Source organism: Camelus ferus, chromosome 25 (genome assembly GCF_009834535.1).
Source record: "Camelus ferus isolate YT-003-E chromosome 25, BCGSAC_Cfer_1.0, whole genome shotgun sequence".
Classification (NCBI taxonomy): Eukaryota; Metazoa; Chordata; class Mammalia; order Artiodactyla; family Camelidae; genus Camelus; species Camelus ferus.
Genome location: NC_045720.1, coordinates 15,892,468 through 15,919,111, shown reverse-complemented (window position 1 = coordinate 15,919,111; position 26,644 = coordinate 15,892,468). Strand labels below are relative to the sequence as shown.

The 26,644-nt window shown below is 41.4% G+C and overlaps 1 protein-coding gene across 3 annotated transcripts in view; it reads left to right on the top strand.

The window, feature by feature from the left end:
• The window catches only part of DEPTOR (DEP domain containing MTOR interacting protein), a 130,447-nt gene extending 108,862 nt beyond the window's left edge, over positions 1 to 21,585 (top strand). For all 3 annotated transcript variants that reach the window (XM_032468117.1, XM_014560710.2, XM_032468116.1), the window contains one exon: positions 16,280 to 21,585. In XM_032468117.1, coding sequence (XP_032324008.1) covers positions 16,280 to 16,408 — 129 coding nt within the window. In that variant the 3' untranslated portion in view covers positions 16,409 to 21,585. The remainder of the gene's footprint in view (positions 1 to 16,279) is intronic.
• The last annotated feature ends 5,059 nt before the right edge of the window (positions 21,586 to 26,644 follow it).

Below are 26,644 nucleotides of genomic sequence, written 5' to 3'. Positions count from 1 at the left end.
TTCAATTTTGCAGTAATGGTTCCATGTCCATCCCCCACTGCTTCCCCCATCACCTCTATGTCTGTGACCCCCCAGGCGGACCCTTCACCCCAGTCTCTCTCAGAGCTCCAGGACCATACTTCATCTCATCGTGGACACCAGTGCCAGCATGTCCCATGAGCATGGCTGTGTCTCCAAGTCCCTGCTCATCTTTGCCTTAAACTTGCAGTTCCTGTTAATCCTCAGCCTGCGTCCTCAAACCCTTCAGCACTGTCCGTGCAGTCAGCGTCCATTTTTCTGCCCTCTTTAGATTCCCACCGCGATAACTCAAGTTCTGACTCTTTCAAGCCCCGTCTCAAGCCTGGGTGACTAGTTCCATTTTCACACTTCTTTTAAGGAGGGTCTGATGGTGGGCGTGAGATTCCTTCTTGTTAGCAGGGCTGGCAGTTGGGAGGAAGAGATAGATACAAGGTGGCCAGGACAAGCTGGAAACGACCAGCCCTTCTGCATTTCTCTCTCACCTCACGGGCAGCTGAGAACAAGTTGTAATCCATCAGCATTTCTGCATGTGTATTAATAACTTCTTTTTTCTACTACTCCTTTCATGTTCCCTGGGCCCTCAGCAAGCACCTCAGTTGTTTATGGTTCCCAAATCTTTATTCCTGACTGGGTGACCCTAACTTTGTTTCCTGAAGGTTCTGGAATAGGACTCTCAGGGAAGTTGGTGAAGAAATCTCTGGAAAGCTATGACTCCACTGGCTGGTGGGGGGCTTGAAGTCACTGTTGGTCATCAGGGCTGTCAGCTGGAGAGAAGAACTGGGCCTGGAGCAGCACAGAGCAAGGACAGGCTAGAACTCTACAGTACCTCTGTGTCGGCCTCTCACTGCACTGAACCATGGCAGCCATGAGGAACATTTGCTTTCACTTCCACCTTCCAAATATTATGCACATTCCTTCTGTGGCCAGCTCAACCCTAGAATTGCACCAGAAAGGGTGAATCTGGGAAATGTAGTTCTAGTTTGGCAAAAGCTGACACCACAAAGCTCCACCCTCTTATTTATATTAACGTTCATCCTAATAACTGGCCTAAAAAATGTCCTCAGTGCAAGTATGAGGAAGGGATGGGGAGAATGAATATGAGATCCATCCAGTAAAGGAGAGTGAGGGTGCCCTGACAAAGGGGTGGAACTTTCCTTGAGTATGGTACCTCATACATGCGACTGCATATGGAAGTGTATCACATGCATCTAGAGAGAGATTGCTTTCACCATTTGTCTCTGTCTGTCTTGTTTCCTCTGGCTCCTTGAGGCAGGGACCCAACCTGGATGATGTGTTTAAGACGGGAGTCCTCTGGCCTTTTCTCTCCAAACTTCCAAAAAGAGCTGGTTCTAACGAACTCTAGTTGTGTACGCAACATGGCTTATTTCAGCTACTTAGTAAATGACAGAAGAAATATGACCAGGCTGAGTATGGCCATCTGGGAGACTTTCCTGGAAGCATTACTGAATGCCTAGGATGGAAGTCAGCTTTGCAGGGTGAGCCTATAATCACTTTCTTGCGTCCAGGCTTAGCAGAAGAGTTTGGTCCTGGCTAAGAATCCGGTGGATTATCATCAGGAGTAAACATTCACAGGCGTGAGAGCTGACCAAGCGGGTGGACCACTTAACATGACTTACTGTCTGGTATGTTCTATAGGGACGGTGGGAAGAAGGAACCCGTTTTTGTTGACCATCATGCCAGGTGCTATACTAGTTGTTTAATATGTATCATCTCTTCTAATCTTTGTCACAACTCTATGAGCTGGATATTAGCTATATTTCACAGTTGAGGTTGAAAGAGTTTGAGTCATAGCTGCTGATTGTGCAACTAAATGACAGAACCAAAACCAGACTCTCTCAGATCTGATCTTTCCATAGTGCCCTTCAAATATGTTACAATTATTTTACCTTTTCTGATCTTCAGTTTCCCCATCTGGCTCATCTTGGCAAGATATGTTATCAAATCTGCCAGGGGTTTAGGCGTTTCTCTAAGAAGGGAGACGGTGGAGGGCACCCCAGTCTTCAAACCCATACATTCTCTGGGACCAATGTCTGAGGCTCCTAAAGATGACATGATCCAGAGTAAGACACACCCGGCCACGCCCACTGCTTAGTGCTAGACCGTGGGAGCTGAGAGGCGGAAGGCTTTACTCTCAGCCTTGAGCCAGGTCAAAGTGGAACTCTTTCAGCCCAAGTTCTTGACCTGAGACAGTCCCCAGGAGCCCGACTGGCAGTCCTTTTCCTCGGTCTGCAGATTGCTTGGTCCTAATTACAGACCCAGTGACTGGTAGAGTGAAAGGGGTTCTCCAGCGGAAACCACAGCCTCTGCTCCCTCCTCTGGGGGCACTCGGTTCCCATCAGCCTTCACAAAGAACATCCAAGGTTCTTGGTCCAGAGAGCATGTCCCAAAGAGGCTGCTCCATACTCCTTCCTCTTTATACTCCTTTGACTTTTCCCAACTAAATGGTGGCCTGGGCATTGCTGCAAAGTGAGCACATGCACACACCTCCCACCCAGCCATGCGCACCAACACATTTTATTCTTAGCCTAGATCAGAGCAGCACCACCTTCAAGGCAGGATAAGGGGAATGAGACTTTGGCTCACTCTCAAAGGTTAGAAAATATCAACACACAACAGGTTCTCCCTTAATGATTAAAATAATATATGAAAAATGCATTACATTTGTGAGAGCAGAGTTATAACACATTTATTTGCCTGATGCATAACCTTCATGTGTCTGAAAATCTTGGGTATATGAATTTTATATTTTACTATAATCCAGAAAAAAGCATAATAATTTCTGAGTATCAAATGGCTAATCATAAACATTCAAAAGGCCAACAGCTAATTGAGTAAAAGGTTCTTGTGGAGGAAGGAATTTGGGGTCAGGGAGGAAGTGTGACCTTCTGGAGTCTCTTTCTTTTTAGCCCTTAAGCTCCTGTGGGAGTTAATACATGTGGTCAGAGCATGTCTCCTGCTGTTGGAAGCCCCAGTCTGCAAATACGGGGAATTCTAAGGAACTTCCTGTATCCATGGGGTTGGCCAACTTTGTGTGGGGGGAATGGGTAGGAGTGATAATTTGCATATCCCCTGTGGTATAAAGGCTCCCAGGTGACAGATTCCTTTCCTCCGGTGGTAAAGGAAGTCCAAGGAATCCTGTGGTTAGAATGTGCAGATGGCGCTTCTTTTTAGTGCCTGAACCCTTCTTATAACCTTGGAAACCACCAGGTCAAGAGCGTGCTGTCTGTCCTTAGCACAAGCAGACCTTGGAAGAGGTCCTAGTGAAATCATGAGCTGCTTGTAGGAAGGTGATTGAACCACCAGGGTAGGCCACAAATCTTCAGTTCAGCCTAACCCACATCTCGAGAGAGAATGGCCAGGAAGACAAGTTTCCACCCTCACTTTGGGAATCCAAGTTCTATGGCCTGAACCTGGGTTTCTCATATCTTCTCCTCCTTTAAGTGCACCACAATCCTCCCTCCCCTTGACTCATCCCACACCCACCCACAACGGAGCGAAGTGGATCAAGGGTGAGCCTGGATCCAAAACAGACCTTTGGTCGATTTGGGCTGAAAGGGGGCAGATTCTGTTTGAAACCAGCAGGCACTTTGAATTTCTCAATTTGAAACAAAAATTCTCCAGGGTCGCTTTCTGTTGTTGTTGTTTCATTGTGGAAGAAGGTTGATCTTACGTACGGTTGGCTTTCCTTCAAGGCTAATTGTGCAGTCTGTTCTTTGGGGACACCACAAAGCCATATAGCATGCTTAAAATGCATAAAGTTTAGAGGAAGACTATAATTCTCTGGAGAGAGAATCCTGTGTTTATCCAAGAGCTGGACTTCTGCCTCCTCCCACACCAGTCACTCTCTAGCCAGTTGCATAGCTGGTGGAGAGATTTATGGAACTGAACATACAGCTGCAAATTTTCTTTCTTCTCCCTCCCCCCCAAGAACAGTGTTCTGCTGTCAGGGCTGTTATTCAGTAAACACAGACACATGACTTATTTACTACAGGAATGTCCAAAATGCCTAAGTAATATCCGTGCTGAATGTGAACGTTTTTGTAAAAAATAAAGCCTTCTATAGACCTAAGAATATAGTTACATCTACATTCTGCAAATCTTGACTCAGCTCATGTCTCTGTTTAATATTTTGTTCAAGGACCATCCATGAGTCTAGTTGCAGTGTACGACTACTTCAGTTCTGACGCAACTTGGTTAAAGTGAATATCTTAGGGACAGGACCAGAGATTCTTCAGCCGGATTCCCACTGCTCTGTTTACCTTAAAATTATGCTGATTGTTTACTATGGCTTCTGGATTCTCTATCCTTATGCAGTTCTCTTGGATTGGGAAAAACGTCTCTCTTATCACCCTATATTGTTTTTTTATTTTCATGTTTATTTTAAATTTTCAAATGTGTAACTCCAACTTGACATTTATTTCCATTTCCCAAACCAGGACCCAAACTGGCTTTCCCGGGTGCAGACCCATGCAGTGGTTTGTCTCTTTCAACAGCCTGCATCCACTGGGCTGTTTTGGAGGGAGAGCTTGTGCAGGAAGAAGTCTTGTGGAGAAAAACATTTATTTAACATTCACTGGTATTAAACTGGGCTTGGTACTTAATCAGTTTTGATCCCTGTAAGAAACATGATCCCCATTTTACAGATGAGTCTAACTCAGAGTATAACTCAAGTATAACTCAGAGAATTTGTAATTTGCCCGAAGTCATATAATGATTAAATTATAGAAATGGGAGTCAAATTTTTTTTTATTGTGCTATACAGAAAAGGTACAGATTATTCATGCACATCTCAGATTATTACAAAGTGAATTACCAGTGGAACCCACTGCTCAAGAATTCTAAGACCACGGATTAGTCATCTTCTAAAATGTATATTTGTAATCATATTGCAATCAAATTATTGGATGCACATCTAGGAGTGGAAGTGTTGGGTCATTGGTTATGCATGTATGTTACATTTCATTAGTGTGATCTTCTGCCTAACTGTTCTAGCCGTCACTGAAAGTGGAGCAGAATAATCCTCAACTGTTACTGAATTGTGTATTTAGACCTTGAATTCTGTGAATTTTGCTTCATGTGCTTGGGGGCTTTTTTGGTTAGGCATATACACTTGGTATTTGTGTTTGGTGTGTGTGTGTATATATATATATTTGTGAGGTATATATGTTTAAAATTTTTACGTCTTCTTGATGGATTAAACCTTTATTGTTATAAAATGTCCTTTTCTGCAGTGCTGACTTCATCATATGTCAGGCGCCCCGTGTGTGGGGGTCCAGTTTCTGGACTTCCATTTCTGTTACATTGGTCTGTATATCTATCTTAATACTAGCCCATCTTATGGACTACAATAATAGAATATAGCTTTATAATACATTTTAGACATTTTTGTTGTTATTTATATATCAAAAACACTTACATGCATGAGAGAGACTGTCATCTTACTCTCCTTCATTTATGCTCTTCTGAGCTTCAAGTTTACACATCAAAAAATGATGTCCCCTTTGCAAATGCAATATAAGCAAACTCCTGACCTAGTTCTCGGAACATATGTAACCTGTAAACTCAAGTTGTTATTAACAGAAGTTGCTGAATCACTAATTAATAAAAGTTATTTTTTTCTCATTGAACTTCAGAGCTGAAAGGTGCTTTAAAGTCTTAAATAAATATACATCTCTTTTCAGCCCAATTTATCAGATGAAGAACTAATGCTCAGGGAAGTGAAGTAGCATGTTCAAAGTGATTCACCTCACTGGGTGCGGAGCTGAGAGCAGAATTTACCTCCTGGCTCCTTATCCAGTGCTTTCTCCATTATTCTACGCTTAACTTTACCCTCGGGGGAGTCCTCACTGGGGAGGCAGGGCGGAAGGAGAGAATGCGTGTATCCCTGGAGATGCACAAGAAGTCCGATTTTGCTGTGAATAAGCCAAGCTTTATAGACAAGTGAAGGGTGCCTCACATTGAACATGGTAATTAATGCCCATGCTGTGTCGATCGCCTGATACCAACATTCTCACCCACCTACAGAAGACAGATGGTATATTGAATCTTCTGCTGTCCTGTTTCTATTGTGAAGCAAGGATTGCGACAACAAAAAAAGGAATGTGTGTGGAATTGGTAATGCCAGTTAAAGGCAGCGATTAGGCGATGTGATCACCATGACAAACAGTGTGGCTTGGGGGAGCTTGCTGGCTGTATTATATGCAGCACTGTCAACAACCTAATTATTCAGTTCTTTATGCAGGTTATGTCCTTCCTCCTCGAATCTTTACAATCTCCACCTAGGAATCATTAATATTCAGCTCACTCAAGCAGAGAGTCATAAATAAACATGGTTATTTAAACTTTGGTTGAGGATAATAAGACCTGTAAGGTCTGGCCTGGATGTAAAGTTTAGCCCGAGTTATTCTTGAAAGAGTAAAAGTGCCTCCTTACCTCTCTCCATCATTTTCTTCCTCATAGTGGTGGTGGTGGTGGTGGTGATGAAGTGAGCTTTCTTCCATTTGCAAGGACAGTAGAAGGAAAAATCAAATGCAGTGTTTTTAAAAAAATTCACTGCATGTGAAAAACCACATTGAGGTTTTTATCCACTTGGTATCAGTGCCGACTTGAGGGGAGGTGATTCTCTGTTACTCAGGAGGCAAGGTAGCCCAGGGTGTTAAGTATTCGAGTTTGGAGTAAAAACTCTGGGCTTCGCTGCTTACTAGCTCTGTGAACTTAGGCCAGTCACCTTACTACTCTGAATCTGCACCCTCGACTGTGAGATGGGAATAGTAATAATCATAAGTGTGCCTGCCTCACAGGATGTGTTGGGAATTTCAAATGAGACTACCGATGTAAAGAACTTTGGGAAAATGTTAGGCGGTCCTGTTAGCGATCAGAGCACTGCCCATGCTGACCAGCAAGTCGTGACCTGAGAAGTGGTCTGGGTGTGTGGATCAAATGGCTAAGCTTTCCCCTGCGAAACAGAAATTTCAATTTCTATTAAAATATATATTGATGTATTTTAAAATATAAAAATAGAAAATATATTTTAAATATATAAATATTTCAAAATATCGATATATTTTAAATGTAAGAATAGAAAAAATATTTTAAATATATAAATTTTTTTCATATAAGAAATACAAATTTTAAAAAATATATCAATATAAAATAGAAAGTTATTTCCAGGAGAAGAGACATAAAAAGTCATCCACAAGAAGAGCGCTCTATTTAAATGTGTATGCTACTGTGTTCACAGTCTCTTATGTCAGATTATGAAAGCCATGGTGTATAATTTGGAGCAAGGTTTAAAGAAATAGGGGCAGTCAACATATATCTTTTTTCTTTCTGAACTCTAAACGTCAGCAGCTTTTAAATATTTCTCAATCTCCTCATGACTTTCATTAATCTGATTCACCCTCAGCCTTCTTTTATCTTCGATACTTTGGCTGTCAGAAAGCCTCAGGCTTTGTGCCCAGCAGGTCTGGTTGTGATACGTATTTGCCACATTAACAGTTGAAATTGGTGGCTCATGTATGGCTTTAAAAGTATGCGTGGTAACATGGCAGGGGGCTTGGTTATTTTTGGTACTGAGTTTTGAGCGACTTGGATATTACCTCTGCTAATTGTTCTAAACGTAAGCATTTTTACACATTGTTATTATTAATTTTGAAGTCTAGAATACAGCAGAATTTGGCTCTAAAAATAAAATAGACTTGTAAGCAAGTAACAACTATAATAAAATCTAAAATGTCAATCTCCCTCTTGTATTTGAGGCTGTTAATGCTTAAAGTCATAGAATGTGTTATTATAAAACAAACAGGTATGGGATGACTCTAACTTTTGGTACAGACAATTCTGGTGGATACTTTGTAGCACTGTTTTTCAACGTAATACTGTATCAGAATCACCTAATGTGCTTAATGAAAATGCAGGTTCTTGGGACTCACCCTCAAAGAGTCAGATTTGGTAGATACTAGACGAGATCTGAGAATTCACATTTTCCACAAGCCGTTAAAGATGACTTATATTTGCACTACAGTTTGAGCGCCACTGTTTTATATTTAGATGTGCTTTTCACTAGGCAGCTGAATGGTGAAAATGGCACGAATAATGTTGACTGAATGTGTAGCTGAAAATTCTCACATGCAGCTGGCTCAAAATAAGTTTCCTCATTAATTGGTGTACTTCCTGTCCTAAGTGGCTTTTACAATAGGTTGGATGCCAAGGATTTGTAGAGAAGAGTTCTGCTTTGAGTGAGAGCTTAATCAGAGTGATCTCTAGAATACGTCTTAAGTGTTCTACTTGATTAAGAATTTGAGTATTAGCTTGTACTTAATATCTTGATTCTACTTTTTTTTTTTTGGTAGGGGAGGTAATTAGGTTTAGTTATTTATTTTTTTGGAGGAGGTACTGGGGATTGAACCCAGGACCTTGTGCATGCTAAGCATGCGCTCTACCACTTGAGCTATACCCTCCCCCACTTGATTCTACTTTCTGTATCATTTGATTGAACAAGTTTCCATTTCCTACTCACTAGGACCCAGCTCTTGCTGATTATTTCCTGTGTCTGTATGTATCTTCTTCTTCTGACTATTCTGTCTCTGAAACTTTCTCTCTTGGTCTCTGTCTTGGTAAATGTTTTTTGGTGTTTTGTTTTGTTCTTTAATTTTCAGGGAAGGCTTGAAGCAGCCTTACCTTGCCATCCTTCTTTCTCCTTCAAGATCAGAAAGAAAAAAAAAAATTAGAGAAAAGCCAGTGTAGCTTTTTCATGGATGTAGCCGTTTCAGGGATTCAAGTGACTTGGTGAATACAGATTTCCATGGCAGTGGGAAGACACTTAGGTAGTCCTAGGTGGAGTGTTTCTCCCCAACCTCACTTCCACTTTGGATGAAACAATCCAATAACCATGATGGAACTCCAGCCATACGAGAACTAATGGGCAGTTGCACAATCCCACAGGCACTCAGTCTATTTGGAGGGTTACATCTGCCAGGACTGGCGCAGGGAGAGGAATTAGAGGCAACATTATTTAGCTGGTTTGGCTCCTTATCAAGAGGAAGGCTGGAATTCAGCCTCTGTATTTATCCCAACCTGATCACACCCTGAAATGTCTGAGTCTTGCCTCCCTCTTCCTGTTAACTCTTATCAGACCTACTGTGGTTTGGGGCACTTTTCCTCACTGCCCTCTTGCTCAGAGTCATCACTTAACCTGTGACATATGAAGGTTTTGTTCTTTTTTTCATTAAGGATCATGTCCTCTCCATCCCTTCTTTATAAAGAAGGTACTGGCCTCCTTGATGAGTGCGGAGCAGCTCCATGAGCTCATGATTGAGCTCTTTTCAGTGAACTGGGGAAATGAGAGGGTTGCAATCAAATCTTTAAAAACAGATCTGATAAAGATCATTATAAGCAGAAGAAAAGCATCACAACCTCTCTTGAATTCTCTTTACCACCTATGGGTGGTATCTAAGTCTCCCGCCCCCAGGTAGGAGATAATATGAACCCAAGGTAGGTCTGTTCAGAGCTCATCACATGTTCTGTGTGCTTTTTAATATAGTAGAGAAATGATTTTCACCCAGGCTGCGTGCTTCCTGTGGTTACTCATAATGTGTGTTGATTTTCAGAACATAGTGTACCATCATTGCTAATTCAAAGTCCGTTATAACTGAATACATTACATAGCAATACCTGCATTTCTAGATCATTTTGCACATTTTTAGTAACAGGACATTGGAACTGCTGGAACCACAGCAGTTATTGGGAGCTCTTAGGAAGAGAGGATGTCTTTCCAACAGCCTGATTCTAAAAATACTATCTCTAATATAAGCATGATAAATGTTTGAAAGGCTTTTTTTTTTCTTTTTTGTCTCATTCAAGGAAAACATTTGAAATAAATGTCTAAATTTACATATTGTTGAGGATTTTTAAGTGAAGTTGGAAGAGCTTAAACGTCAATGTTACAAGATATTTGAGTGAACCCAGACTGTTTGTTAACAGTTAAAGCAAAGAAAGAAAACACTTGTTTTCCACTTTTCTCTGCATTCCTCAGAACTTGCATGTTGTACTTTATAAATGTGTATTCATGTAGGTCTGTAGAGCCATAAGGACTTCAAATTCAAGATGAGGCACTTAGCTGTGTGACCTTGAGCAAATAACTTAACCTTTCTGAGATTCAGTTTGTTCTTAAGGATTGTATTGATGCTCTTGGGTGCCAATGACAGAAATCAGGTATGAGAGAAAAAAAGAAATTGATTGAAAGTTCATCCAGAATGTAAGAGAATCAAAGGCAGGTCTAGGGAACTAGGTCTGATAAAGGACAGGAACCAGGGCAGATCTGGGGATCTAAGTACCAGTGCAAATGAACTCCTTCTCTGTGGTTCTCAGCTCTAAATTCAGTGCTCCAGGAGAGAGAGCCTGCTGGGTCAAACTTAAATCACTTGACCCCATGGAGGGGAGGGCACCTTGACTGGCACGCCCATCTGTATTTCCCACAGCAGGGGAAAGATGATACCCAAAAAGGATATTAAGCTGCTTTTAGCAGAATGACAACTGGATGCCCCAAATCTAACAGATGTCCCCACATGGCCGATAGGAGGATTTTTGATGAAGTACGTAAAGTACCTGGATTGGTACTTGGAAAAGAGTAAATTTTCAATAAATGACAGAATTTATGAGAAGCTGCTTGCTGCTTTGAAGAGGAGCCTACCTGTGATTTCCTTTCTCCTAAAGTGCAAATCTTCCTTGACCTAGGATAGGGTTACATCCTGATAAACCCATCGTAAATTGAAAATATCGTAAGTAAAAAAAATGCATTTAATATGTGGAGCATCATGGCTTCACCTATCTCAAACATGCTCAGAATACTTATATTAGCCAACAGCTGGGCACAATCATCTAACACAAAGCCATTTATAATAGTGTGTTGAGTATCTCATGTAGTTTATTGAATACTGTATTGAAGGTGAAAAATGGAATGGTTGTTAAATGTATTGATTGTTTACCTTTGTGATCGCCTGGCTGAGTGGGAGCTGGGGCTCTACCGCTGCCCAGCATCACGGGAGAATATTGTACCTCACAGCCCAGGAAAAGACCAAAATCCAAAATTCAAAGTACAGTTTCTACTGAATATAGCACCACCTTAAAGTCGAAAAATGGTTGTTGAACCGTTGTAAGTTGGGGACCATCTGTAAATTGTAAGCTTCATGAAAGCAAGGACTCCGCTATTTAAATCTAGATGTACGGTCTGTATGCATCAATCGGTACAAGATGTCTTAGCCTTTGAAGACCCATGACGGAGGGTCTTCACATGATCTTCATACTCCCAGAGGAGTGCCCAGGTAGCAGCACAGGGGAGAAGGGTTGTGGGATATGCGTGATTCATGGTCCAGCCTTGCCCTTTACCACTCTGGAGAGCATGTGAGGATGCGGGGGGTGAGATTGTATTTGTGCCTAGGGTAGCCTTGAATCAGCCTTATTGTACAAAAGAGCAAATCAACAACCATCTATATTTTTCTAAAATTAAATTCAGTTCAAGCCATCACTCATCAAGGTGGGTGACAAGTCCAACAGAAGATAGTTTTGGTGCTCCTGTTTGTGTCCTTCCACTTTGGGATGACATGCCCCCCACACCCATCCTGGGGTTTAGGTAGCTCGATGGAAAGGACCTTGAACCTCGTTGCTCACTGCTACCACCCAGCTGGCCCTGCCGGCTGCCCCTTTCTCATCCCTGAGCCCCTGGGCATAGGTCCTGAGGAGAGGTCACTGACTGCTGATCCTCTCAAACACACAGCCCTTAAAAGTTCTGTAGCCTCCAAGATCCCCTGAAATCAAGACGTCCATGAGACACCCACCTTTAAACTGACCTGCAACCCCCTTCACCATTCCAGAGATCTGTGCACTTCTGGCATCAAGCTTTCCTCCGGGTCTTTTTTTTCCTAATAGCAGTTTTGTTGAGATATAATTCACGTGTCATACAATTCAGTGTACACTTCACTGGGGTTTGGTATATTCACAGAATTATGGAACTATCGTCACAATTTGAGAACATTCTCATCACCCCTAAAAGAAAGCCTGCACTCATCAGTGATCACTCCCATACCTCCCCCGTCTCCAGCCCTAGACAGCCCCTGATTTACTGCCTCTGTGGATTTGTGTCTTCTGGACACTTGATGTAAATGGACTCATACAGTGTGCATGGTCTGTTGTGACTGGCTTTTTTCACTTAGCAGAATGTTGTCAAGTTTCATTCACGTCATGACGTGTAGTTGGTTCCATTTTTTTGCTGAGTAATATTCCATTGTTTGGATATACCAAATTTTATTTCCCCTTTCATCAGCTGACAAACATTTGAGGTCCTTCAGTTTTAAAGCATCAAGCCTTCCTCTCTTTAGCTCTTTCTCTCTGGTGGCCCCAGATCAGGGACCACAGAGTCAAATGTCTGTCAGCTCAGTGTACGAAAGATAGGAGCAAGTAAATGCCCCTCTAGAAGGGGCAGCCACTCCAGAGCCATTGCCAAGTGGCCATCCAGACCTGGTATTGTTAGATCTTCAGACTATTCCAGAAAGGCCAGAATCTGGATTTTTATGTGGAAGTTTTCTAATTTTTAAATGTTGGTCAATTGAAACAAACCTGCTGTGGGAGAGAGAAAATATAATTCAGGTTGAGACTACATGCTGAAGGCGATCCCTGAGTGATGCAGAGATACGTCTCATCTTCGGGAGCCTGTGAAGGGTTAGCTGGAGTGTGAGCCCACCTGGCAATTTCTGTCCTCTCCTGGGGCAACACAAAAAAAGGCCGGTCATCCCTTTGGAGAAAGGAAGGACCCAGCTCTAAAGTCAACACTCTGGATCGGAAGGGGGTGGAATTCCTCTCATTCTTTGGCTCATGAGTATGCTGGAGCAGAGAACACAAAGCACCAGCAGAATGTCCACACTGAATTAGCGCTAAATTGTGCTGCAAATTGCTTGTACTCTACTTCAGATTGAATTGTAACCTGCTAGCGTGACCTTGATTCTGACTTCATGGTTCTCAACCATGGTTGAGAACTGCTGATCCTGTACAAGATGTGCTCTGAAAAAAATAATAAAAAATGTGCCTTGAATTCATGAGGACAGATTTGTAGAAATTGGAGAGGAGAAACAGTGATTGGTCCCCTTATGTTGAAAGACACCACAGTATTGTAAGTTGGGGAGTGAAAAATATTCAGATTTGTAACAACAGGAAGTGTTTATTGAGTAAATAACCACTGTGCTTGCCACTGTCCATTTTCCATTTTGTTTTGCATGTGACCATGAAAAAAGCGGGTGTTTTTAAAGGGAAAGAAGTTCATAGAACCCGGTATTGGTGTAGGGCTTGGTATTTGCAAAGAGGTTTTAAATTCATTCATTTGAACCTGTGAGGATGAGCATTTTTACCTGACACTGTTTTACAAATGATGTCATTGATGGGTAGATGAGGGCAGGTAACTTGATTAAGATCATCCAACAAAGGAACCTCGAACTTAAATCTGTGTCACTGGATTCCAAATCCTACGTCTTTTCCACAAATACATAGCTGCCCTTTTAATACATTCCAGTTTTGGCTTATCTAAGTAATATGTATAGATATTTTTAGACTTACTAATACAGCATTTTATTTCATATTTACATTTAAAATATAAAATGTAATTTGTATATTTCACATTTATATTATATATTATTTATATCTCATATTATTTGTTATGTTAACACTGTTTGACTCTCCATGGATATTACCCACTCAGAAAACAATAAAAGAAAATGGTGATTTTCAAGTCTTTTAGTATTTTCATATTCTTTGTGTCATCAACATTAATTTATTAATAAATTTGGAGCAGGCGTGCACCTTAATTCTCAGACATTATACTTAAAAAAGTATGAGGTTGAGAAAACAGATATGGGGGATATTGTGACCAAGTTGGTCGTATGGACCCCTACCTGGGCCCTATCCCAGCCAAAATCCCAGGCCTCAGGCAGGGAGGTTCTTTTTCAATTCGGATTTGCACAGCCAATAATAGAAACCAAGGCTGAGACCAAAACAGCCAAGCTTTATTCAACAGCCAGAGAATGGAAAAGTGGGAGCTTAGTTTGCAAATCCACTTCTCCCCGGACTTAGGCTGGGATACCACAGATACAGAAGAGCCGGGGGTTAGGGGATGGAATTAGGTAAGAAGAGGGAGGAATATTCATGACTTCTCAAGAATAGGGTTGTAGTTTGCTTGGAACTGGGGCAGCACCCCTTTTCAGTCCTCGTATGGATTCTTCTAGTTGTTATTGCTATAACAACTGTCATGTTATTGTCATAACAATTGTCAACTGTCATGGTGTTGGTGGGCGTGTCATTTAGCATGCTAATATATTATGAGGCTCAGGGTCTTCTGAAGGTCAGCTCTTCCACCATCTTGGATTTGGCCATTCTAACCATTTCTGGTGGGTTCTTGTTTTTTTCTCCTCTGGTGGTTTCCTGTAAAACAAGGATAACACTTCTCCACAGCTGCATCTTATGTTCCCTCAAGGAAGAGGGAGAGTTAGAGCTGGAGGCTAACAGCCACGGTAACAGCTTCATTAAATTAATCAATCTCAGCCAAACAGTCTATCCCTCCTTTCCTTCCCCTCCCTGCAACTTCTCTCCCTTCCCTTTTGTCGTCTTTTCTTTCTTCCTCCTTATTTTCTTATTTTCCCAGTAAGTAATGGGATAATTTATAAGAAGCGAGAAATCCTTCAGGCTCAATCCTAGTTGTGCTTTTTTGCTCAATACATTCATTCATTCAGCAATGAACACATTTATTCATCACTTCATTCGTCTGCTGTAACAAATTAACACAAACTTGGTGGCTTAAAACAACACAAACTTATTACCTTATAGTTCTGGAGTCAGAAGTCTAAAATAAAGGGGTCAGCAGGTCTGCATTCCTTCTGGAGATTCTTAAGGGGGAATCCATTTCCTTATCTTTTTTCAGCTTCTAGAGGCCACCTGCATTCCCCGGCTCCTGGCGCCTTCCTCATGTCACTCTTGCTTCTGTTGTCACATCTCCTACTTCTGCTTTGACTTGCTTATCTCCCTCTTACAAAGACCCTTGTGCTTGCATTGGGCCCACCTGGATAAGCCTTATGTTAAAATCAGCTAATTAGCAATCCAGTTCCATCTGCAACCTTAATTCCCTGTCCCCCAAGTCAACTAATAAATTCACAGGTTCTGGGGATTAGGCTGTGGGCATCTTTGGGTGTTGGGAATATTATTACATTTAGCATCAGTACCTACCACTTACATTCTGCACTGACAGCTGGAGACCTGTGTCTCTCTCCATTTTTCTATTTGAGTGACATAAACAAATCGCTCATCCAGTGACCCCCTCTTCAGACACACAGCAGGTATACCACCTTCATTTGTGTCAGCTAAATGCAAAGCACCCAGCATCTGACATCACCCCCAACCTCAAGAGAAGTCCCTCCATTTGAGGCAATAGCTGTGGACCAGTATCAAGCTCACTATGACACATCCAGCATGGCCGCTCATTGCTGAAGGGTGCTTATTTTTTTTTAATTGTAATACTCTGTCCTATCACAGGTAAACTCACACTCACTTGGTATAAAAGCTGACCTTTGTTGGCCCCATCCATTTTCACAAGGATGGGAAATACGGAAGTATGTGGAGTTTATCATCTCAACGGTGACACGTGGCAACTAAAAGGAGAAATTATTAATAATCATGCAGGAATAATAGGTGTAAAAGAGGACTACTGGGGGAACATAGAGTCCCTCTATACATTGAGTTCAAATGAATAAAAACAGCCATAAACACTGTGACTATGAAAAGACATTGAGTACCCCATAGGTTCAGAGTGCTGGAGTAGAAGCTTCATGTACTTCACCTTGTTTAATTCTTACGACAATCTTATAAGGTAGGTGGTATTATTATTGTTGTTGTTGTTGTTATCATTATTCATCCTTATTTTAGGGTTGAGGGAAATAAAGCTCAGAAATTTAAAAACCTAGCTAAAGCCAGCAGTGGGTGAGTTAGAATTTAAACCCCATTTGGTAAAACACTAAACCAAATGCTTTTTCTATTACATTGCCTTCCAGGAAAAGGATAGTTTCTTGGAAATTGTTAAATTGCAGTTGCAGTCTGGGCACCCTTGGGTACCAATGTATGAAGTTACCTGTTAAAGATACACAATGTCTTTATTCTAGGTGTGTGAAAACCTGGGAGCTATAAGAGATGCGTTTTGTTTTTCGTTTAGGTCTGTCAGTTTGTCGTCTCTGTCAATGGGCTGAACGTGCTGCATGTAGACTACCGGACCGTGAGCAACCTGATTCTGACGGGCCCACGGACGATTGTCATGGAGGTCATGGAGGAGTTAGAGTGCTGAGCGACTGGCCCTCCCCGCCCTTCCTGTGGCCTGTGGAGGATCAGAGGCAGAGCACAGAGCCATGCGATGACAAGACTTCATATAGATGGATGGCTTAGGACGTACAAGTCTTTTCTCCGTATATACACATCCTAATTTGAGTTTCATACACTGTTTCAGTTTGAATGTAAAAGAACCAGGTAATACATCTTTAAAAAAAAAAAAACAGAAAAATCCCAACTTCTGTCAACGTAGAAAAAGTTTGAGAAATAATTTTTTTTACATAGGAGCATTGCCTTACTTGATTTCTGTTTGCAGTTCTCATCCGTTGTTTTTTTAATCTTAGTTCACAGAAAGTTGTTGAAATGCTTCTCTAGCCAAAACAGCCATGTGCTAAATTCCCCTTCATGGGAGTCAATAAAGCAGTTTTTACAGACTTGAAGTTGTACTGTCACCAAAATGAGCATGGGACTGTTTATTAAGGGAGCTAGATTTCACCGAACTTCAAATTAAAGCAACATCCAAAGGAAGAGTGCTTGTTAATTGCCATTTTGAAGGTTCTAAAGCATTCAGATACTTGAAAGCCATCAAAAATGGACTTTCTCTTAATTCCTGCCTTTAGTATCAACTTGTTACTTAACATGTGTTTTTTTTGTTGTTGTTCTTTTTTTTAATTGAAGTACAGTCAGTTACAACGTGTCAATCTCTGGTGTACAGCACAACGTCCCAGTCATGCATATACATACATATATTTGTTTTCGTATTTACCATGTGTTTTCAATTATGGCATTGGTCAGAAAACAAAAACTTTATGATGGTATGGGTGGGGTAGGTGGGGAGATACTACTTAAAACTATGTGCTCTGTTTTCTCTTTCTGAGGCTAAATCATTGTGTTCTGTCAATCAGCAACAGCAGCTTCTAGAAATAATCCTGAATGTGTTGAATGTCAAAACAGACAAGTTTGTATATACACATATAATTCAAAATCAAGCCTCTGGCAAGATTTCACTTTGAAGTTGTCCCTTTTTAAGTGAAGTATTCCAGAGCTTGTCTCATATGTGATAAAACTTGAAACTAAATTGCCTTATTGGCCTGAATTTTTACTAGTTTTCTAGGGTAACATATTCTAAGGACATGACATGACATGCTGCTTGTTCATTGGGGTTATTTTTTCACCAAAAGCACCATCTTGTATTTGTAACTTTTCAGCTCATTTGTATGTATACTTTTTTTTTTTTTTTTTTTTTTTTTTTGGTCTGGAAAAAAATGCATTTAGGGGCTTGGTGTGTAGAGGAAATTCCTCCCAGTGCCAAATTAGGGAGTCAGAGAATGCTCAATGCCTCTTATTTTCCTATAACACATTCTGAACGGCAAGCTTACTTTCTTATCATGTATTAATAACATAGGAACGTTGGACCTCTGCCACTTTTTGGTGATAGGTTATCGCGATGTAATGGCACTGGTGGAACAGACATACTATGCAAAAGATATTACATGTGTATGTTTCTGGTGATCCCGCTTTTCTGATCTGTAGCTTTCGTCAGAGAATAGGATTTTGAAGTAATACAAAATGACTGAAAGGAATGCTGTCCGTCCACATTTGAGAAATAATGTCGCCTCCGTGTGTCTGTGCTTTTATACTGTGCGCCAGGCTCTGCGCTACATACACACATGTTCTCTTTTAATCCTCCTCACAGCCCTGCAAAGTAGGTATCATCACCCTCATCTTTCAGACGTGGAAACCAAGTCTGAGCAAGTTTTAAAATGGTCTCTAAGTTCACGCAGTTGCAAGAACTACCAAGCGGCAGAGCGTGGATTCAGACACGAGTGTATTTAATGCCACTGGCCTCTCCCCCGAGCCTTTCCCCATGTAGGGACCTTCCTCTGAGGGCTTATTCTGTACCCAGGGCTGTGCTAAAGCTGTGCGTTGCCTGTCCTTACTGACCTGTGACGTCAGTGTTGTCATCGTCTCCATTTTACAACTGAGGAAACGGACTCATAAAGAGGTGAGTCATGTGCGCAAGGACACGCAGCTAGTAAATCGGAGGCTTAAACAAATGCATGACTCTCTAAAAGATGCATCCTAAATGCCTTCTGTCTCCGGGTGTTCATTAATGGACAGAAGAAGAGGGGAAGCCTTTCAGGAGTGGCATCTTCTTCTTGCCGGCTGCTTGTCCTTTTTACTCACCTCCTAACGCCCGTCGTCTTGAAACTTGGCATAATACCACTTCCCTTTAGCCAATCTAAGCACCAGAGAAGCCTCTGTCTTTATTTACTTGACGCAGCCTCCTGCCTGTGAAATTTCTTTGATTCAGAGAATGTCATTGACGTCTTTGCTCAGATGCACACTAAAGTGAAGGAGGGAGGGAGGGAGAGGGGAAGGAAGACAGGAAGAACTGTTTCCTCCTTTGGCTCCCATTACCCGCAGTTTAAAGGTCAAATGCCAGAGAATTCTACTTAAGGCCAAGAGAGCATCACCTGTAGCCCCAGCCCAACCCTGACATCCCCACCCTGCAGGTAAATTGGATGCTCTCTTCCTAGGGGCTCCGATCTAGCTCCCTCCGGCCTTTGCACATGTGGTTTCTCCTCCCTGGAATATTATTCTTTCCCCTTTTTGGCCTGGAAATATCTGTCTTATGAACTCCCCTGAGATATTATCTCCTTTGAGAAACCAACAATCTAGTTCTAGGCTTGATGTTCCTTCTCTGAATTCCCATGGACCCTTAAACACCAACCTCCTGTGGTTATAGCACTGATGACATAGACTTTGGATTTGTCCCATTTCATGTCTGACTCGCTAATTACACGCTAAGCATGGGCAGAACAGGACCTGTCTTCCTCCCCAGGTATCCCCTTCACCCAGCAGATTTCCTGACACAGAGCAGTGTCAGCCATCCACTGCTGTCTAATGAAGCAACTCAAAACATAGCTTATAACACTACTTATTTGCTCCTAATCCTATGGGGTGGCCTTTGGGCAGAGCTCCATCTGCCAGGATGACCAGCCACTGCTTGATGTGGTACTGGTTGGGTTCACACAAACATCTGTGGTCAGGGAGCGTGTTGGTTGGGGGCTGGCTGACCTTGGATGCCTTTGTGCATGTATCTGGCTTTTGGCTGGGGTGCCTCAGTTCCACTTCACATGGCCTTTCCCCACAGCTAGTCCAGGCTTCCTCATTAGACCTCAAGAGCTCAAAGAGGGAGAGAATGGAATCTGCAAGATCCTTTGTGGACGTGCTTGGAAGTCACACAGTGTCACTGCCATTGCACTTTGTTGCCCAAAGCAAGCCACAAAGCTAGCTCAGAATCAAGAAGGAAAACAGACTCTCCCTTTTGGTGAGAGGAGCTGCTAAGAGTCTGTGGCCATTTTCAATCCCCCAAGAGGAGGTACTCACTGGTTTTTGAGTAAAGGACCAAGAAGCTCCCTAGTTACTGGAAGGCTTCAGCTATCCAGATTAAATCACTACGACCAACCACTGGGTAGAAATAGAACATGTAGTTGTGGATAAAGCCCCGTGCCTAATGAAGACTTCAAAGTCAGAAAATCCTAAAATAATAGTGTTACATGGAGCCATGGAGAGCACGGTTTTTATTCTTTTCATTTTGCTGAGGAGGAAACAGGTGTGGAAAGGTCAAGCGGCACACCCAAACCCACGAGGCTTATTGGGGCCAGAGCCTCGGCCAGACACCAGGCCCCTGCCCTCCAGTCTTATGTCCCTTACAGTCTCGCCTCCTGCAGTGGAGGGTAGTGCAGTGAAAATAGGCCTTTGGCTTTGGGTTATTCATACAATGCAATTGTGCCATGTACCTGTGACGGCAAAGTGTGTATATTTTAACTCAGGCCTTGGGTTGTTAAATCGCATCACTAAAAAAATAAATGTTTTGTATGATATTTTGACAGTGGAACGGCTTTAAAATTCAGAAACTCCATTCCTAACTGCAATATCAAGAATTATTCTAAATGAACAGTAAGCGTATTTCTAAGAGCTTTTATTTCCTACATATGCGTGTCTGTGTGATATCAGTATATTGTGTGTGAGACTTCACTCATGGAGAGTTCAAAGAAATGGCTTTCTTTGTTCCTAGAGAAAACACTTTTGACTTTTCAGGGTTTCTGTAATGGGTCTGTGTATTCGTGATAGAGATGGAAGTCGTTTTTTGTGAATTCATTAGCATAGTATGTGCTGTCAGTGCAAATTTGAAAGCCATGTTGGTTGATTCAGCTGTAGAGAGAAAAATGCAGCTGCCTTTGGGGTTCGTCCTGTGATCTGATGTTTTCTTATTAATCTCTGTTAAATAATTGTATAAACTGATAAATTTAGTTGACAAATGGGTGGGCAACATGAAGAAGATATCCATGTTTGAGTAGATTAGATGCGATCAGCCTCACACTACCTTATAAAAGGTGACTGCATTGGAGTGGTGGGAATTAATCATTTACAAATCATTGCTTTCAGTCCAGAATAGAGTCTCTTGTTTCCAAATACTCATTCCTTTCAAATATGTTGTGAAAATCACCTGATTTCATTACATTAACTATTATATTAACATATATTCACTATTCTCTCCTGTTGAATATTAATCCTGTGTCATTTTGATTATAAATGATCAGAATAACTCTAGAACATTTCAGTTTTGCTAACTGGTTAGAGTCTATTGGTGTCACTGCCCATGGTTTTACTCATTTAAGGCAGAATTCCAGTGGTAATATGTTTTCCCTCCGTCCAATACCAAAAGCATAAATCCACAGTGTACCAAAATGAAGTTCATGATCAAAGTTAGTATATGGTATTGTCAAATGCATTAATATATGCACTTAATATATATGTTTATTTTTAAGTTAGGTAGAAATTCATTTTCTCCCTTTCCTACAAATTATAGCAAAATACTTAAAATTATAATATGAAAATAGACAGTCTAGCATGAAATAAATGTTAAAATTTTAAAACACTGACCTTAGGGTTTCAGCTTTTCTTGTCTTTTAGAACAAATTAGCCATTTTTTAATCCTAAAAGAGGGTTGCATTATAAAGCTGATCTACAACGCACCTATCAGAGAAAACACATGGGACTCATATCCAACTCTCTAATGTAGCCAGAAGTGCCATTTGTAAAACTACTTAATGATGGATGTTTTCTGAAGCCCTTTTGCCTGAAGGGAAAAAAAAAAGTGCATTAAAAAGCTTTTTCTGTACTGTATTTGATTTGGAATCATTTTCTCCCTACGTAGTTATTGATGAGTTACGGAATAGTCTGTATGGAAAAATGCTATGTGGTTGGTTACTGTTTTGAGAAGTACGTTAGTTTTTTTTTATTTTCAAATAATTGGGAAGTCAGTTACACAATTCCATATATGTAGGGGGCAGGGTAAATTCAGACTACACTCAGTATTCACCAAATGAACTTTACATTTTCCTCTCATTTATTCACTTGCTCATTCATTTATTCAAGAAACTTGTGTTTTGCTGGACAGTAATATATAGGCCTTGGGAATACAAAACTGAGTAAACAGGACACTGGAATCCGCTCATCCTTTAGAAGTCACCTTTGGGCCTCTCTCCTAGAAGTCTTCTCTCCATGGAGGGGTGGGAATATGAATTCTGGTTTTTAAACAGGTGTTTTATTACCACAAACTCACCATCCAACCCCAGAATCAGAGCACTGACAACTTACATTTAGCTATTGTCTCTTTCCCAATCCTGTCCCTCACTTTCCCTTACCTAAAGTGAGCACAGTGATGAGTGAATTCTGAGTTTACCGTTCTTTTGTTCTTTTTGTTCTTAATAATTGCTTAGGTTTTTTTTTTTAAGGAACTTCATTAAAAGAGCATCAAGTTTTATATTAACTTCTGGGACTTGCTTATTTTCATTCAGGAAGACACTACTAAGATGCTTCTAGATTTGTGTGTGTGTTTGTAATGAATGCACTTTTTACAGCTTCATAAATTATTTGTCTGCTTTCTTGTCAGTGGGCATTTGGGTTGTTTCCATCGTTGTTGTCATTGTCATAAAAAGGATTCCTGTGAACATTCTGATACCATCTCCTGGGAATGACAGCAGGAGTTTTTCTTCGGTATCCACTCAGGAGAAGAATTTCCAAGTCACAGGAAATGTGAATACTAATTTTACAAGGTCACATCTCACTAGTTTTTGAAGTGGTTGAACCAATATAGATGCCCACCCAAAATGTAGAAGTGATAGATGTTGATCAGTAACTCCTCCACCACCTACATTCTGAAACTTCTTAATTTTTGTCAAATGTGTATTTGGTCAATGATACTGAGAATCCTAATTTGCTGCAAAGCTCATAAAACTTAAAGCACAAAGAATGTAAGAAGTATTTTCTGATCCTAACTTAGTACATCCATATCTTCAAAATACCTAGGATGTCTTTGAAATTTACCCTGCATCAACTCTGTGATTTTGATGAGGCAAGGATTATTGTAAGTCATATAACATACTCAAAAACATCCAAAAATAATTTATTAAGCACCTGCTGTGGGCCTGTCATTAAGTCTTTTAGCCAACAGCAGTAAATAAGAAAGGTCCCAGTCCGTACGAAGTTACATACTCTTGGGGGACTGAAAGGAGTTCTGCACCCAATTCCATCAAGGAGAAGGATTCCCTCTCCACCACCACCAAGCGATGCTCGGACATCAGCTGAGTGTCCTGCAATTCCATCCTATTCTGCACTACCTACTCGGAGAGAGCATTAGATTCCACAGGTGAAGGGTTCAGTCCTCCAAGACGGCCCCTCCCCTTCACTTAAGCTGTCAACAGCAAGCCTGGGTTATCACCTGTGCTTCTGACCGAATGGACATAAATCAGGTTCTCATGACCCTTCCTTTGGCTTTGACTAATTTGCTAGAGCTGCTCACAGGACGCAGAGAAATGTTTTACCTATTAGATTACTGGTTTATTATAAAAAAGTATAACTCAGGAGCAGCCAGATGGAAGTGATGCATAGGGCACGGTGTGGGGAAGGGCCGAAGCTTCCACGTCTTCTCAGTGCACACGACTCTCCCCCATCTCCGTGTGTTCAAACCCTGAAACTTTCCCAGCCCCAGCCTTTTGGTTTTGTTTGTTTGTTTGTTTGTTTTAATAGAGGTTTCATTACATAGACATGATTAATTAAATCATCGGCTGTTGATAATCAACTCAACCTCCAGTCCCTCTCCCTTCCCCAGAGGTCAGGGAGGTGGGACTGAAAGCTCCAACCCTCTAATCCTGTGGTTGGTTCCTGGCACCACCACCTTTAGCTATGTTTGGAAAGTCACTGATTAACATAACACAAGACACCTTTATTGCTCTCCTCACTTAGGAAATTCCAAGGGTTTTAGGAACTCTGCCAGAAATGGGAAAAAGACAAATATACATGTCTTATTATGAATCACAACATCACAGGGACACAGAAAATAATTAAATAAATAAAATAACTCATCTTAGATGGGGGGAGTTTTAAGAAGTAAAGGAAACTAGATGGGGTGATAGGGAAGGGCCAGATTTCACGTGGTGGTCAGCGAAAACGGCTGCCACTTTGCTCGATTCCAGTGGGGCACCTTTTACGTTACCGTCCCTGGGAACAGCGCCCCCTGGAGGTATGCAGTGCAACCGCCCTGAGCCAAAGCTTCTGCAAGCTGGATTTTTTTTTTTAATTTATTTATTTATTTATTTATTTATTTATTTATTTATTGAGTTAATGCCTAAAGGATAGGATTGAGCCAGCCTCAGAGAAATCTTGAAGAGTACTGCAGGTGAAGGAAACAAGTCTGAAGCTTGAAGGGTCGTGGGGGTTAAGAGTTCTGGAGACTTACAGGCCTGGATTCAGATTCCAGCTCCAGCACTTAGGAGCGCATCCAGTCCCTGAACCTCTCTAGGCGTCACTATCCTTGTCCGTAAAGTGAAGATGACAATACCTACCCCATTTGACGACTGTGAGCATCACATGAGATAATGCACGTAAAATGCGTATCCTTGTACCAGACCCATAATCATCAATAATTGGCTATTTCTCTTGTTTTATTTTTGCTGTGTGTTTTGGCCTACTAAGTGGAAAAGAAAAAGTTATGACGTTCCCCTAGACTCATGCCAACTAACCTGTACGTGGGACTGGCCCCCAAAATGCTCAGCCAGTTCTCTTATTAACACGATTTTCTGTGCCTTGGTTTTCTCATTTTTGAGAAATAATCTCACAAGGCTATTCTAAAGATTAATGAGTTAGTACATTTAAAGGTCTTACAAGCACTTAACAAGTCATTAAGTGCTCCAAAAATAACTAATGATAGCCATTATAATTTTTATCACACTATACCAGGCTGATCATCTGACATCTTGAAAGACCCGCATTCATCTATAAGGTTGTCTTTATATATTGTATGTACACATATATTTTCATCATCGACAATACACATTTTAGTTTTAACTGTTATAAGACTAGGTAATAGAAGGGTTAGAAAAATAGATACGATCAACTGTATGTTCAGTTGATTACATTTATAAAAAGTCATCCAGGCTGTCACTGTCCCTCTATTCCTCAGGTACTGAGGAGCAAGGAGAGCCACAGGTTGGTAGAAAATTTAGCTCTGGATTCGTGGCTGTCAGTTGGGAGAGAGAAAAACAATTTTGCATTGGATTCTTGTCCTTCTTCCGCTACCTACCTCTTGAAACTAAACATTATATGTAAATAACTTACTGAGCATCATCTTTAAAACTCAAGATTTCGTGTAAAATAATTTCACAAAACTGCGTGGTGTTAGCTATTTACTACCTTATCAAGCATCCCAGCCCTTTAGCATCCTGTTAAGAAAGCAATAAAAGTCTTCAAATGTTGGGCCTTACATCTCACGGCAAACACTGTCTCCCAGGATATATGGGAGACTTAGTCCTGATTATAAAGGAGGTTCTTTTCCTGAGCACGCCTTCATTGAGACATCATTTCATTTGTCTTCTGTGGGCAGCTTCCCAAGCCTAGAGGTTCAGGAGATTCCTGCTGGAATTATGTAAGCAAAACCAGCACCTTGTGCTTCTGTTAGCACATGCTTTGTGCAGGCAGGGAGTGGAGGCACGGGTCGCTGCTTGCCTCGGACGCCTGGTGAAGGTTCTGAGCAAAATAATGGAGAGCTCTGTGCAGAACTTGGCAAAATGTCTCCTGTTCTTCCATCCGGAATTTGGACGACTCTTTCCCTTCGCATGTTATTCTGACTCTCATTGCCTCCTGGGACTCCATATCATATTTTAAATCCCCTTTGTTCCCTGGCGGTTAAATATTAAACTCATTTCTTCCTGAAGTCTGAAATGCCTGGGTCCACAAAGGCTGATTGTTAATATAAACTTTATGAAGGTGTCTCGTGATGCCTCTGGAGGTCCATCTGAGTGGATGGGACTCGAGGTGGACAGGACAGTCAGGAGGAGAAAGGGAGAGAGAAGGAAGGGCATTGGTTCTGTTACCTCAACTTTGACAATGTGAATGTGAGTGTAGCCAAAACTGGGAGATGAGCCCAGCTTTTAAAAGTTCTGGATGTTTCTGCCACCATGCAAGGTGAAGAAGTGCAACACTTGCCCTGGCGAATCCCATGGACCGTGTGACATGGGAACAGGAAAGTTAGTTAATGATGAAGTGGGGAGACCCCAGGTCTGGCCGTTCCCAGCAGGAAAGGGAGAGAAATGCTGTGAGATTAAGGAAGACGGCAGTCCGCGGACGTCAGACCCGCCCATCCATGTGAGACAAAGAACCTCTGTTTTTTCAGATTTTCTTTCTGCCAATCTAAGCTGCATCAGATGTGAAAAATCATTTCTGGTGCTTTCCTTGCTGGAAAGGGAATGGGAGGCAGTGGTACACCGTCTTACTTTTAAAGTGCGTATTATTTCTCATCACCAGCACACAGTCATCCTCTCACTTTGTCAGCCCACCTGCTTTGCTTCCCTTCTTGCTTAAGAGAACTGGCTTGCCCACACTCCACACGCCCATCTTAGTATATAATTGGAAAAAAAAAAAGTGTGAAATCAGAATCGTCTCTTTTTATCAGTGAGAGACCTTGTACATTTGCTGGTTTACCCTGTCATTTTATGAATGGAGAAGCAGTCTTAGAAAAATTGATAATAATAGTAAGAGCTAACATTCATTGCACTCTAAATATACATTATGTCTTCTCTGGAGGATCTCATTTAATCCTCACACGACTCCATAAGGTAGGGTCTAGTAAAAACCCTCATTTTATAGGCAAAGAGCTCTCTCTCGGTGGCACAAGGTCACACAACAT